The following is a 15569-nucleotide window of genomic DNA, read 5'->3' as shown; positions in this document are numbered from 1 at the left end:
CAGGCGGCAGATGCAGCCGCCTCTGCTCACTGCCACCCACCCACCCTTGTGGATGTCTCCCCACCAGCTTGTCTCCTCCTCCCCCTCCTCTGCAGGATAAAATTCCAACAAATAAAGGAAAAAACATTTGCCCAGACCTTAGCTTGTATTCAGCTAAGTCCTACTCAGAGGCGACCCATTGAAATGAATGGACCTGTGTGTTAGCCATCTCCATTCGTTTCTGTTTCGGGCATGACTAATGTCAGAGGCAACCCCTTTGCTCCAGAAGGCTCAAGTAAGCAAGCCAAGCTGCAGACGGCAAGCAAAGGCCCTTAACTCCAGGGTGACACGGCCGTCGGGTTTCAGGCAAGGCCATAGACAATTCCCTCCGCAATTCTAAATGGAAACGTACTATTTATAGACCAAGGCAGCGATTAAGGCAGCCAGCAGGATGGCAGAGAGGATGGAGAGGATAGTGGTGATGGCAATCATTCCTGCGCTCCGTCGCCCGGGGGAAGTGTCAATCGTCTCGGGATCCTTCCCTGATAAGGACAAGAGAATACATTCAAAGCTGTAATTCTCAGACAGGCCATTCCATTGAAAAGTGACTAGAAGGAATGGCATACACAGTGTCATATATGTATATGCACCTAGAAGTCTAGATTCCCTGATTCCTGAGCATCGCAACCGGGGTTGGGGAAATATTTATTTATAATAATAATAAATGTATGCCGCTACATCACAAAAGTATAACAAAGTGGTTTACAGCAATAAAGCCATATAACCATACACCAAAAGCTTAAAAAAGTTAAACACAAGTTAAAAAAAAAAAAAAAAGTTGAAAACAGACACCAGTAAACGGTATTTGCGTGCATAGGCCTGGCAGAATAGAAAAGTTTTCAGCAGGCATTTAAAAGTTGCCACTGAAGGTGTCTGCTGAATCTCCAGTGGCGGAGAGTTCCACAGGACTAGGCCCACGGCACTAAAGGCTCAGCTTCTCATTGTCAAATGAGCCTCGCCAACTTCAGGTGTGACTAGCAATGCCCCTGCAGATTATCCTAGTGATTGAGCCTGAGGTACCTTGAGGTACCCTGGACCTAACTTGTTCAGGCCTTTGTAAATTGAGACAAGGACCTTGAACCTGGCTCAGCAACAGATGGGCAGCCAGTGCAGCTGTTTTAACAAAGGTGTTGCATGCTATTGGCCAGCTGCCTCCATCAGCAACCTGGCGGCCACATTCTGCACCAGCTGGAGCATTTGAACCAGTCCCAAAGGCAGCCCCACACAGAGCGCATTGCAGTAGTCCAGCCTTGAGGTTACCAAATAATGGACTGCAGTGGCCAGGCTATCGCTGCCCAGGACTGGCCATAGTTGGCAAACCAGGCCGAGCTGATAAAAGGCACTCCTAGTCCTTCGGTCCTCTAGTGATAAACATGTATCTGCACACAGTGATAGGGAGGCATTTGAAGGCATCTGCAGTGGTCCTCTTGAAACTGAGGGGTCTCCAACGTGCTTGGCAGTGTGCAGGGGCGTAGCAAGGTAAATTGGTACCCGGGGGCAAAAAAAAATTGCCCCCCCCCCAGGCATGGGAAGGTCAGGTGGTACCCGGTGCGGAAAATTTCTTGTCAACCCCCCCATTGATTCCACACACCCCCGCAAAAATAGTTTTACGTTATTTCATATTTTCTTACAAAGGAATAATAACAAGTAATAATAAAAAACTTTTATTTATATCCCACCCTCCCCGGCCGAAGTCGGGCTCAGGGTGGCTAACATCAGATACATAACATTGGTATAAAATCAAACAATAATTGAATTACCTCCTAAAAACATCTCAAAATCAAATTAAAGTCTAATTAGATGGCTTTCCACAGGGTTAGGGTTGGGAACAGTAAGTGTCCTCTGAACTGAAATTTCAGCCTTCATGACATAGGAAAACAGCTATTTTGGTGGAGGAGGGTCAAGATATTAACCGATATGCATGAAATTTCATATATAGCTATATAATCCCTAGTATAGTAAGATAAGACCTTCGGAGCAGGCATTTCCCCAAAAAAAATTTCCAAAAAAAAATTCAATAATTTCCCCCCCCCAAAAAATGTTCCTTGGTAATTTGTCACCCCCTCCATTATGGAACCCAGGGCGGGCCGCCCCCTCGCCCCCCCCTTGCTACGTCCCTGGCAGTGTGTGGATTGCACCCAGCAGATCCTGTTCAGTTACCTTGGATCAGCGGGATGGGATCCGACCATCTCGACTGTGCTGCGAGGCCTCCTGAATTAATGGCCAGAAACTTCACTCTGAGAAGAGAAAGGTAAGAACTTTGATGGACTCCGGCACACCCTCTTCCAAGCCACATGAATAAAGGAAGGAAGGAAGCTGCCTGGGACTGAAAGAGACCATTGTTCCTTGTTGACACTGGCTGGCAGCATCTCCCTCCAGGGTTTGAGATAAGGGGCACCTAAAAATGATTTACAGGTGGTATTTAACGACTGGACCTAATGGTCAGGGGTCCTTTTACCTTTACCTAGATTTGCTAGAATGAATCAGATAAGTGTCGGAGATGTAAAGAGGTTGAGGGTACATTTTATCTTATGTGGTGGACTTCTAAAAGAGTATTGGGATATAGTATATAGTGAATTAGGGGGAAAAGGTTTAAAAGAACATTTCCAAAAAAAAACAGGGACCTTTTTGTTGGGGATAATTCAGAGGGAAATTCCCAGGTGTCAATAAAAGGCTATTTATGTACGCTATTTCCACAGCCTGTGTTTGGTTAGCCCCAAAATGGAAAACGAGCGAGGTCTCAACCAATGAAGAATGGCAACTTAAACTGATGTTATGCGCACAGCTTGCAGACTTGACTTATAGAATAAGAGAACAAGAAGAATGCACATGTAAAGAAGACTGGAAAATGTTTACTGAATACAGGTGAAAATTGTGTTCATTTAAAAATGCTGGCAGCATTAAGAAAAATTCAACAGAGTAAATAAGTTTTGATGGATGTAACAATGGATTACTGAATGGTTTAGTTCGTGTAAAATATGCAGGGATGTATGGTATGCAAAATGAACCACATAAGAAGAGAAGTCATTGATTTAAGGTTGTTTAAATGAACATTTTGAAATGTAATTCAGAAAATTTAATAAAACTATTTAAAAAACAAAAAAGAGAGAGTTAAGGGGCACCCTGAGTCCTCCCTGGAGATTGTCAGGAGCTAGGGCCAGGGGTAGGTCAGCAATAAAACACCCAGTGTCAGTGACATTAGCTTTTTATTCAAGAAACCAAAACAGTGCAGGCCTAGTGATCACAGCAATTCTACCCAGTAGGTCTTGCCCCAATGAGGCAGTTGTAAGGACTGAAAGTCCCTTACTTCCCACAGCTCTCTAAGACTCCTCTCCTCCCCCAAGCAATCTGAGACTTCTTTGCTGTGTCTTTCTTTGCTCTGCCCTCTTCATACCTCTGGGAGACCAGGGGGGAAGTGAGCTGGTCTCAGCAAAAGGGGGAGACCCCCTGGTTTCTTCAGCAGCCTGCCTCATCTCTGCCTCTTTGCCCTCCTCCTCTCCACCCTCCTCTTCTGTCTTTCACCCTAGACTGCTCTCTGCCACAGCCTCTTCCTGCTCACTAAACTCAGTTGCCTCTTCAGTTTCTGACACCCCCGCTTCTCAGTCCTCAGGACTCTCCCCAGGTAACCCCCACCCCCACAGGCTGGAACGTGTCATGTGCTTTTTTTCCAGAAAGCACAAATATGATAGATTTGGCTCTAATTTCATTTTTTGTTTCATAGAATTTATACACTGCTGGATTGCAGAAAACAAAACAACCCTCAAGGCAGTTTACACAAAAAAAGATAAAACAATCAAAATTATCAATAAGGAAAATTAAAAGCGATATTGTAGGACTTCTGAAAAGCTGAAATAGCAACAGGCCAAAAAAAATTCAAACTGGCACCAACTTTCTAATAGCGTACTGAATCAAATTTCCACCCCTTCCACCTGTCCATTACATGTCAGCCATCAAATGCCATTGCATGTCAACAGTTATTTACTGGGAGAAAAATAGGACCATTAAGTTGTCTTCCAAGACCCTCGGCCATTTTCAAGAGTCCGGTGTGGTAGAGTTGTTGTTGTTGGGGAGTTTGGCAGCCACTGCTCTAGATGTCATTGGACTCCAACTCCCATCATCCTCAGCCAGTGTGGCCAATGATCAGGGATGATGGGAGTTGTAGTCCAACCACACCTGGCAAGGCTTCCTGTTGAAGAGGGTTGCACCAAATGGAAAACAAGCAAGCAAACCCTTTACCCAGATGTAGACAGTACTTTAATTCAGTACTGGTTTAATTCAGAAAACAGAGACACCATCAGAACTTTGAGTGATGGGTGGGGGAATCACCTGACATAGGTAACTCACTTGTAGGGCCCTGGGTCAGGCAGGGGGCCGTTGCAATCTGTCCTGGTGGGATCTGTCTTGCAGTCGACTTCATTCCCGACCCGCAGGACAGTGAGATCGCTGCTTCCTTCCGCTGGGCAGGGGTAGTTTGCTGCGGCAGTGCCCAGAGTCATGTAACAGGAATTGTTCTCGAACGACTGATAGGGCAGCTCGTCAGGGGATCTGGGGATGGGGCAGGTTTCTGCTGCTGTAAGGGGCAATAAGGGGAAAAAAGGATTATTCGCCAGGTCTTGCTGGGCGACTCTTACAAGAACAATGTGGCAAAAATAGTGCAAGCGCAGGAAGAAATGAACTCCTTTATACGGCATAAAGAAATGATAGAGGATGATCTGGCAATGCTTGAGATGCAACAAAAAGAAAATCTCTTAAGATTCCGTGGGGTTCCTGAACAGGAGGGGGAGGACGTAAGAGAAAAAACTGCAAAGGAACAGGTGGAATTTCTGGAGGAAAAGCCAGAAGTAACTATGGATGGCATGGGTGGTAGGCAAGAGATATTTGGGAATTCCTAGGTTGCTGAAATGAGGCAGAAATTACAGCCTCTGAGACTAAGAGGAGATTGTGAGGAAGGTGAGCTGGATTTTGAATCTGATTTAACTGATGGCTGCCTTCCAGTGAAATTTAAATATGCCAAAGTTAGGAAAAAGAATGGGAAATAATTGTTGTATATGTGAAAATAATGTAACTAAATGGATACATTGGCAGGCTTTGACCGCACATTTGCAATCAGCAAAATTTGGAAAAAAGGAGGAGGAGGAGGAGGAGGAGGAGGAGGAGGAGGAGGAGGAGGAGGAGAAGAAGAAGAAGAAGAAGAAGAAGAAGAAGAAGAAGAAGAAGAAGAAGAAGTATGTGTATAGAAATGCAGAATAATTTTGTTAATATAAGGAACCAGAAGAGGGAATGGAGGGAAGTCATGAGGTTTAAAGAACCTCAAAGATAAGGTTTTGAAAGGTGTTTGTGAATGGGGATTGGGGGGTTGTCTTTTGTAGTTAACTGTGGAAATTAATTGTGAAAAAAACCAATAAAAATATATTTACAAAAAAGAGCTCAGTGGAGGAAAAAGGCAGGATATACCAGTAATTGCAGCCAAACACACACAACATACCGCTGCTGCGGGCGACCACCAGCCATATCTCATCGGTGGCATTGACAAACTTGTTGAAGACGCAGCGGGGTTGTTCCAGAGTGAAGGTGGAGGAAGTTCTCTTCCCAGCCAGGTCCTTGGAAGTGAGGCGAGGTGTATATCCTACTGACACTAGAGAAAGGCAACGAGAAAAGGAAGTGAGTTGTTAATTTTGCTTAATACAGGTTTTTTTGGGTTTTTTAATCCCACTCTTCAGCAGAAAGTTTCCCAGAGCGGCTTACAACAGTTGATAATAAGGTGCTTGTTCTCAGCCTTACACTCTGAAGGGGGTAGCACAAAAGGAAAAACACATTGGGGGGGAAGAGGAAAAGAACGCAACTTCGAGAAGTGCTTCTGAAGTTCTGATGTCCTTGTAAGTGTTCTCCCCCTTGTCGTTAAGTTCTTCCCAGGAGGAATATTCCCAGAGGTCTTTATTTTTCTGGCTGATGGTAGAGACCCTGTACTCCATCTATGCAGGAAAAGTTCGTGCAGGTGATAATCCATTTGGTGGAAGAGGAAGCAGGCTTGTTTTTCTGCTGCTCCAGAAGGTAGGACCAGAACAAATGGATTCAAGTTACAAGAAAGAAGATTCCAACTAAACATTAGGAAGAACCTTCTGGCAGCAAGAGGTGTTTGACAATGGAATGAGCTCCCTTGGAAGGAGATGGACTCTTCATCCTGGAAGGTTTTGAACAGAGGTTGAGTGTCCATCTGTCTTTGGATGTGACTCCTGCATTTTGCAAGGGGTTGGACTAGAAGACCCTTGGGGATCCCTTCTAACTCTTCTATGAATCTGCAATACTGTTATCATATGGAAAACATATTTATTCCACTCTTCAATTCTCACCACATTTTCTTATGGGACTCGTCTACCGTTTGCCCTCCTTGCAAATTCTAAACTACTGAGTCTAGGGCTTGCTGATCAGAAGGTTGGCAGTTCGAATCCCCATGACGGGGTGAGCTCCCATTGCTCGGTCCCAGCTCCTGCCAACCTAGCAGTTCGGAAGCACGTCAAAGTCCAAGTAGATAAATAGGTACTGCTCCGGCGGGAAGGTAAATGGCGTTTCCATGCGCTGCTCTGGTTCACCAGAAGCGGCTTAGTCATGCTGGCCACATGACCCAGAAGCTGTACACCGGCTCCCTCGGCCAGTAAAGCGAGATGAGCACCGCAACCCCAGAGTCGTCCACGACTGGACCTAATGGTCAGGGGTCCCTTTACCTTTTTAAAGGAGGATAGAATGTTTAGCACACCTTCCTCAAGACTGTAAAAATGTGTGTGGCTTCTTTAAGGACTTGTTCCACTAAAACGGGGTTGAGGGGAGAGAAATGCCCTCATTAATCGCCTCATTAACCGCCCCCGCCCTCCTTGCCTTTCTACAGTTTAAGTTACTAAAACAATGTACTGTATTGCATTTTATGGGAGGTGTAAATTAGAGAAATCCAGTGTCTACCTTTCCGAGGCTTATTCTCTAAATGAAAAAGCTAATCCTCCTCTGGAATCTTATTAGCCACCCCCTCCCCAAAGTTTTCACCCCCCACATCGCTGTCAACCTTTCCCTTTTTTTGCGGGAAATCCCCTTAATATAGCATTGGGAAACAGCAGGGAGGGTTGACAGCTATGCTACAGACACACCACCCTGCCTTTTCTATTTTAATCTTTTCTCAAGAGGTCAAAATTCTTTGCCACCCTTTCCAAACCGATGGCATGTCCCTGGGGTGTGCCAACTGGGTAAGGGGAAATCTGGGGAGGAGGGAGGGCTCTGTAAACAAGAGGTTGTAGCTGTCATTCTATTATTTGTTTCGTTTATCAACTGCTTCTCGCGAAACATGCAAAGGGAAGGGATTAAACATTAAACCATCATAAAAGGCATCAATAAAAACACAGCCAACCAAAGCATGTACTGTATATAAACTATTCCAGATTTTGCTGCATTTTTCTTAACTGGGCCACAAAGCCTTTGTTAATTGCTCAGTTTTATCTATTATATAGTTTTAAACTGTTTTTATTTAGTTTTTCAAAAGTCTGAACACTGTTCTTGTATTCTTGTATTCACACTTCTCTGAAGTCTCTCAGCCCCACTCACCTCACAGATTGTTTGTTGTGGGGGAGGAAGGGAAAGGAGAATGTTAGCCGCTTTGAGACTCCTTCGGGTAGTGAAAAGCGGGATATCAAATCCAAACTCTTCTTCTTCTTTTCTTAATTTATATTGACTCCCCCCTACATTATATTTTACGGTATGTAAGCTGCTTAGAGATTTTTTATTTTTTTGGTGGGGGTATATCTATCATTAGTCCTACGCAAGAGCACACCCACTGAAATTAATAAACCATGGCCCATTAATTTCAAAAAGTCTACTTTGTGTACAACTTGTATCTATTGTTTGTTTATAATAGAAGAATTTCATTTATTTTAAAAAAAACTGATGAAGAAAGAAAAACATGAATGAGAATAAAAATAAAAGAAAAATACTCAATTACATTTCCATACATTGGAATACAGATGTGTTTGGTCTTATTATGCTATTACAAAGATCTTTATCAACAACCTAATATATTCTGTATAATTTATATTCTGTAGATCAGGGGTCAGCTAACTTTTTCAGCAGGGGGCCGGTCCACTGTCCCTCAGACCTTGGGGGGGGGGGGGCGGACTATATTTTGAAAAAAAATATGAACCAATTCCTATGCCTCACAAATAACCCAGAGATGCATTTTAAATAAAAGCACACATTCTACTCATGTAAAAACACGCTATTCCCGGACTGTCTGTGGGCCGGATTTAGAAGGCGATTGGGCCGCATCCGGCCCCCGGGCCTTAGTTAACTGCGAAACTCCCTTCCCACAGAGGTGTGTCAACACCTGTATTATGTACAGTACCTTCCATTGTATCTTAAATACACACCTCCAGACCACAGCCTTTGACGCCACAGATATACATATACAGTGGTGCCTCGCAAGACGAAATTTATTCGTTCCACGAGTGTTGTATAGCGGAAATTTCTTCTTGCGAAACAAGGTCGGAGGAAGTGCGGTTTTATGGGGGGGGGACCGCAAAACGCGGCCATAGGAAAATTCGTCTTGCGAGTCACCCTTTCGTTAGCGAATGCCTTTCGTCTAGCGAATTTTTCGTCTAGCAAGGTACCGCTGTATTAGGACTCAAGCTATTCTCTTGACAGCCGTTTGCTGTAACTGGTTTTCGTATTGTATTCTTAAATCGTTGTCGCTCGCCCTGGAGCAAATCACAGAATCAAGGAATTGTAGAGTTGGAAGGGACTCTGAGGGTCATCCAGACCAACCCCCTGCAATGCAGGAATCTCAGCTAAAACTTCCATGACAGATGGCCATCCAACCTCTGCTTTAAAACCTCCAAGGAAGGAGAGTCCAATATTCTCTGTTCCACTGTTGAACAGCTCTTATGGTCAGAAAGTTCTTCCTTATGTTTAGAGAGTTCTTCCTGATGTTGAATTGTTAGTGATCTCTCTCTCTCTCTCTCTCTCTCTCTCTCTCTCTCTCTCTCACACACACACACACACACAGGCAAAAATACATTTTACAAATAAATTAACGTCCCCATAAATTGACTAAGGCAAGGAACATCCCTACCTATTGCAGCTGTGATGCCGATTCCCATCACCAAGAGTATCCCAGAGCAAAGCATGCTTCCCACAGGTTGTCCTTCCTCCTTCTGGGTCTCGCACACAAAAACGCCACCAGGAGACTTGAGCAGACAAATGCCTCCTGCCCCTATTTGTGGTCCTGCCCCACTGGGCCTCGCCCACATTTGTCATCCAGTTTTTAGACAGCTGTACTTAAAAAAACAAAACCAAAAAAACCCCCAGCCCTTCATACACACGGGCAAGGGCTGGCAGCAAACAAGTCCGGCTTGTTTTCGAGAGCGAGGGATAGATGGAGCGTGAGCGATCCAACCGACCGTGCCAAAGAGGGGTGTGCCTGGGGGCTGGTGGGAGCAAGAGAAGGTCCCTCGCCTCACGTGGACTGGCATTCTCTGGGCGTCACTTAGAGACACTTGGTTTCTAAAGGCAAGAGGGGAATCAAGAGGAAGTCACTCTTGCCTCAGAGGGATGTCATGTTCTGGCCTGGCATCTTTGAGCCGGAATGATAATAATAATAATAATAAATTTTTATTTATACCCCGCCCTTCCCAGCCAAAAACCGGGCTCAGGGCGCTAACACCAATTAAAATCACAGCAAAAACATAAAACAATCAATTTAAAAATACAGATTAAAATACAAATTCGAAATTCGAAATTAAAACTGCAGTCTCATTTTCAAGTAGCCCACCAATAAAAGAATGAAGCATGAGTATCAAACAGAAACCAACCCAAAGGCCAGGTGGAACAGCTCCGTCTTGCAGGCCCTGCGGAAAGATGCCAAATCCCGCAGGGCCCTGGTCTCTTGTGATAGACTGTTCCACCAAGTCGGGGCCAATACTGAGAAGGCCCTTGGTGGTAGAATCGGGGGCAGAAAGGAAGAGAAAGCAGATAGAGAAAAAGTTTCTCTCCCCCCCCCATAACACTAGAACTTGTGGACATCCTATGAAGCTGCATGTTGGAAGATTCCTCACAGATTAGAGAAAGTCCTTCTTGATGCGGTGCAGAGTTAAACTGTGGAACCCCCTCCCGCAGGAGGCAGTGATGGCCACTGGGCAAATTCACAGAGAGGAAGTCTACCAATGGCAACTAGCTTGTAACTGAAGGAGCATCTCCACCCCATCGTCCAGCCCAGACATGGAAGTCCAGCTCTGAGGGCCTTCTGGCAGTTCCCAAAGAGTGGTGAGAAGTAGCCAGAATGAGATGGGGCTGAACAAGGGAGATGAGTGACCCTTTGTGCCACAGAGCAGAGGTCAATGGACTCTTGCTCCCCCAGACCAGGCAACATTTTTCACCACTGTCTTCTGATGTCGACCAGCTTTTGTGTTTTTTTTTATTATTGCCCATTCACTTGGGTTGTAAAGTTCCCCTCAGGTCATAAAAAACGTAAGACAGGGGTGTAGCATGGGGGAGGGGGGGCTACTGGAGCGATTGCCCCGGGTTCAAAAAAAGTTAGGGCCGCGCCTCTGCAGCTGACACCCCCTACTGGAGGCAGTCCCCATCTGGTCTCCCCGCCTTACCTGAGCAGCACACTGAGCAGGAGCTGGGAGAGGACAGCCACACTGATGGGGAAACTCATGGCATGTTCTGCTGCTGCTCTGTCTGGCAGCAATGCTGCGTGGAGTCGCCAGTTAGGGGACACAATACTTTCTTTGCCCTGGACTGGCAACACATGCTACGCCACTGTTGATGGAAGAGCCTGCTGGATCAAGCCAATGGCTCATCTAGTCCAGCATCCTGTTCTCATTGTGGCGAAGTAGATGCCCCAAACAGAAAGCCACGAGCAGGACCTCAGCACAAGAGCCCCTTCCCCTCCCTGTGGTTTCTACAAACTGGTATTCAGAAGCAGGACTGCTTCCAACTGTGGAGGCAGAGCAGAGCCATCATGGGTGGCGGCCGTTGATAGCCTTCTCCTTGACGGAGTTGTCCAATTAAAGTTGATGGCCCTCTCTGCCTCCTGTGGAAGTGAGTCCCATAGTTTAATTATGTGCTGTGTGAAGAACTTTATCTTCCTGAATCTTTTGGTATTCAGCTTCATTGGACATCTATGAGTTCTAGTGTTACTAGAGAGAGAGAGAAATATATATGTGATTTTATAAACTTCAATCTTGCCTCCTTTTCCCTGTCCCATAGTCTCCAACGTTAATCTGACGAAAATCAATAAGTGTGTCTTTCGGAGCAGCGCTGCCACGCAAGTCAGCTGGCAATTGCAAGAGTGAGGCACCAAAAGATGTGCGTCTTCCACACTCTCGTGGGAGACAGATGACTGGCATGAGAACGTGGCACCACTGCAAGCACCCGCTCCTCCCCAGGATGTTCCAGTATCAAATCAGAAGCCTGGATGGCCTCTGTAATTCCGGGAATGTTCCAAGCCAGGCTTCTTCAACCTCAGCCTTCCAGATGTTTTTGGCCTACAACTCCCATGATCCCTAGCTAGCAGGACCAGTGGTCAGGGATGGTGGGAATTGTAGTCTCAAAACATCTGGAGGGTTGAGTTTGAGGAAGCCTGTTCCAGGCAAATACTGTAGGGACAGGTGGGGGTTATGCTGTTCTCTAAATTTAAAAGTCAGAAACACTGCAACCTTTCTTCGTACGAGGGTTTCTCTATCCCCTTTATCATTTGTGTTGCCCTTTTCCTACTCTACAATATCCTTTTTGAGGCAAGGTGACCAGAACTGTGCATAGCATTCCATATGCGATCGCACCATAGATTTGTAAAATGGCAGTTTTATTTTCATTTCCTGCCCTTATCATCCCTAACATGGATTTTGCCTTTTTCACAGCTGCCACATGCTGGGTCAACATCAGAGGTAGACTGCATCCGAACCTGGAGGTTCTACTGGTTTCTTGTGGCTAATAGTTGTCGAGAGACATCTCTTTCCGGCAGATACGTCTCCAAAGCACCGTGGTGGCCGTGTGGCCACACCTTGTGGGTCAGAATTCCAGAATTATGTGCTGTCGAAGAATTTAAGAACGCTACGCAGCTCGACTTTCTTTCTGCTCATTGCACTCCCATTAAAAAGACCCCAAACCCTGCCCAGAAAGAAAATGGTGACAGGCAACACAGCTGTCATCCTTCATGAGGACTCGGTCACACCCGACAGCACAGGGTTGGGGCCTTGTCGAAACCGAGCCCTTTTGCAACGGAAACACAATGCAAAATGTCGAGGAAAAGTTCTCAAGTGCGTGATTGAAAGATCACACGCTGACAAGCCCAAGCAGGTGAGCAGAAGGCTTCCAATGCGCTGAGGTCAGCTTGGCCGCACCTAACAACAAGGCTTGGTTATTTTTAGCAGAGTGGCGCTTCCTAAATTGCGAGGAGCCTGGGCTCGGGTAGGCAGCTCAACCTGCCTTGGGGCCTTTCGCTCCTCAGGTACAGGTATTTAATTGTCCAAATATGGGCACAGATTTGCTTAACATTTGCATGTGCCAGTTTATACAGATCGTTGTGAACTATTTGATGGATTGCAACTGATAAAGAACAGGGAGACCCTCAAGGCTGGGGGGCCAGGGATGCTAACAGGATTTCCTGGGCCCAGTATATTGTATGGGGATTACTGCCCCACTTATTGAAAAGATCTGCTGCTTCTCTGCATACCTTAACTTAGCCTAGCAGGACTGTTGTTGTAATCAGTTTGGTTTCTTCACTGCTAATTGAAGCTCTCCAGGCCCCCCCCCCTCTGGCCCTCACGATGCCAGAATCAGGCCTTTAGTGGGGCAGCACCTTTCCTCTGCAACATCCTCCTGCCTCTCAATACCTTTTCGGTGCTTACCTTCCACTTCCAGCGAGATTTTTCCTTTTAAATCCCAACCTGCATTGTACTGGATCTGAAACGGTTGTTGTTTGTTTCCGTCGGTGTTTTCATTAAAGATTTCCTCGTGTTACAAAACAAGCAAACAAACATGGGAATGTGCATCTAGCACCTCCACTTTCAATTCATAGAGCCTTTTCCACAGTTCACTTACGTTAGGGATGAGACACTAGTGCAATGTTTTTTGGTTTTTTTATTAAATCGCTTTGGGGTGCTTGTTTTCAACCTCAGATGCGGCCCTCAAGGCCTCCTGTCAGGCCCTTGGGACCAGGGTTCCTTTGTACTCTCCTTGAGCATTTTGCCTGACTGGAACATGTCCTTGAACTCTGATGATAAGCTCCTAAGAAGAACCTGCTGGATCAGGCCAGCGGCCCATCTAGTCCGGCCTCCTGTCCTCACAGTGGCCAACCAGATGCCTCTGGGAAACCCGCAAGCAGGACCCGGGCACAAGAGCCCTCTCCCCTCCTGTGGTTTCCAGTAAGGTAAACAAAAAACAAAAAAAAACGCAAAGGAGCCCTGAACGGTTAAGTCCAGTTAAAGGTGACTATGGGGTTGCGGCGCTCATCTCGCTTTCAGAACGAGGAAGCCGGCGTTTGTCCACAGACAGCTTTCTGGGTCATATGGCCAGCATGACTAAACTGCTTCTGTCGCAACGGGACACCGTGACGGAAGCCAGCGCGCACCGAAATGCCGTTTACCTTCCCGCCACAGCGGTACCCTGTGGGAATACGTTTTAAGGTGTTCCTGCACCTGTTCACTTTAAGGTAACCTTCCGCGCATTGCACGGAAGGCAAGGAGATCCGGCAGAGGTTGCTGCCTGGATCCCTCCGCGCTTGGGGCAAAGCGCGCCAAGAAAAGCTTCATTAACGGTCAGTTAAGAGTTTCCTGCCCAGAAACTCACCTAGGTACAACGTTGTGATTGGTTATTGACAATGTTCAACTTCCTAATAAATAGCCCCTGCTCTCTAGCGGTGTGGAGAGTGCGCGAGACAAGCTAAGAAAGAACATCCGTGCGAGACAAGCCAGAGAGAAACCGAAGGAGAAACCAAGCCGCACAGAGCAGTAGAGCGCAACTTCACCATTGACTGCAGTCTCTTAGTCTTATTTCATTTTATTTCAAAAGTTTATTTGGCCTTCTTAGTTTTGGCCGCTTCTTTAGCTTTGCCTATCTTTCCTATCCGGAAACCTCCAGAACCTCCGTAACCTTCAGAAACCTTCGGAAACCTTCAGAACTCCCAACAACAATCTCACGACCTTCAGGTTCATAACCAGCGGACCATTTCACGGCCAGTGGGAGTAGGAACTCTGGGAATTACTGGTCGTCCCAGATGCTGGTTATCGCCACAGTACCCAGTGCTTTTTTTTTCTTAAAAAATGTTTAGGGGTACTCACATTTTCCTACTCATAATGAAATACTACCCCTCAATGAGGCCAAACTTAGATTCACAAAATGTTTAGGGGCATGCATACCCCCAGGAAACAAACCACTGGTGGTACCTATTTATCTACTTGCACCGCCGACCTTCTGATCGGCAAGCCCAAGAGGCTCTTTCATTTCCAGCGGCAGGAAGGAGTCCCACCCGGTGGTGTTGGGGGGTGAGGTGGTGTTGGGGTGGGAATCCCCAGGCACCAGCGTCCAGATCTGTGTATCCAGGGTGGGGCTCATATGTTACTACGCTGGGTGACTCAAACCCTTTCACACTTCAGTGGCAGAGAAGTATTTTCAATCTCGCCCAGCCCTGCTTTAGGATTTCCACGTTCGGATCTCCAAAGGGCTTCTTCTTTCTTTTTTCAACGTTTATTTATGCAACGTCAAGTTGGCACATGCAGAGCTTTTTGTACATAGATTCTATCGGCAGAATTAACTCTCATTTTGAGTAACTTGCTCCTAAAAGTAAATAAAAGAAAAATAGGAACAGGGAAATTCAGGAAATGAAAAGAAGAAGAAAGAATAGTAGATCTGTTTAAGGACATAAGAACCTGTTTGTTCAGGTCCAGGGCCGCTCTAGTCCAGGATCCTGTTCTCACACTGGCCAACCAGATGCCCATTCTCTGGCTTCCAGCAACTGGGCTTTTCTCTTAGCCAAAATTCCCAAATGCTACAGCCTTTCTTTATTATTATTATTATTATTATTATTATTATTATTATTATTATTATTATTTGTACCCCGCCCATCTGGCTGGATTTCCCCAGCCACTCTGGGCGGCTTCCAACAAAAATCACATACATTAAATATCACACATTAAAAGCTTCCCTAAACAGGGCTGCCTTCAGATGTCCTCTAAATGTCTGGTAGTTGTCTATCTCTTTGACATCTGATGGGAGGGTGTTCCACAGGGCAGGCGCCACTACCGAGAAGGCCCTCTGCCTGGTTCCCTGTAACTTTGCTTCTCGCAGTGAGGGAACCGCCAGAAGGCCCTCGGTGCTGGATCTCAGTGTCCGGGCTGAACAATGGGGGTGGAGACACTCATTCAGGTATACCGGACCGAGGCCGTTTAGGGCTTTAAAGGTCAGCACCAACACTTTGAATTGTGCTCGGAAACGTACTGGGAGCCAATGTAGATCTCTCAGGACCGGTGCTATGTGGTCCCGGCGGCCACTCC

At 46.1% G+C, this 15569-nt stretch overlaps 1 protein-coding gene across 1 annotated transcript; it reads right to left on the bottom strand.

The window, feature by feature from the left end:
* Positions 1-390: 390 nt before the first annotated feature.
* Positions 391-9377, bottom strand: LOC117060050 (uroplakin-3b-like). The gene is made up of 5 exons (XM_033172109.1): positions 9146-9377; positions 5525-5674; positions 4384-4609; positions 2200-2276; positions 391-521 (listed from the first exon to the last, which is right to left on the bottom strand). The coding sequence occupies exons 1-5, from the start codon at positions 9321-9323 to the stop codon at positions 391-393; spliced, it is 762 nt and encodes a 253-aa protein (XP_033028000.1). The 5' UTR covers positions 9324-9377.
* Positions 9378-15569: the final 6192 nt, after the last annotated feature.

The sequence above is a fragment of the Lacerta agilis genome, chromosome 15 (assembly GCF_009819535.1).
Source record: "Lacerta agilis isolate rLacAgi1 chromosome 15, rLacAgi1.pri, whole genome shotgun sequence".
Taxonomy (NCBI): domain Eukaryota; kingdom Metazoa; phylum Chordata; class Lepidosauria; order Squamata; family Lacertidae; genus Lacerta; species Lacerta agilis.
The sequence above is the reverse complement of the archived record's forward strand: the minus strand, read 5'-3'. Positions and strand labels throughout refer to the sequence as shown.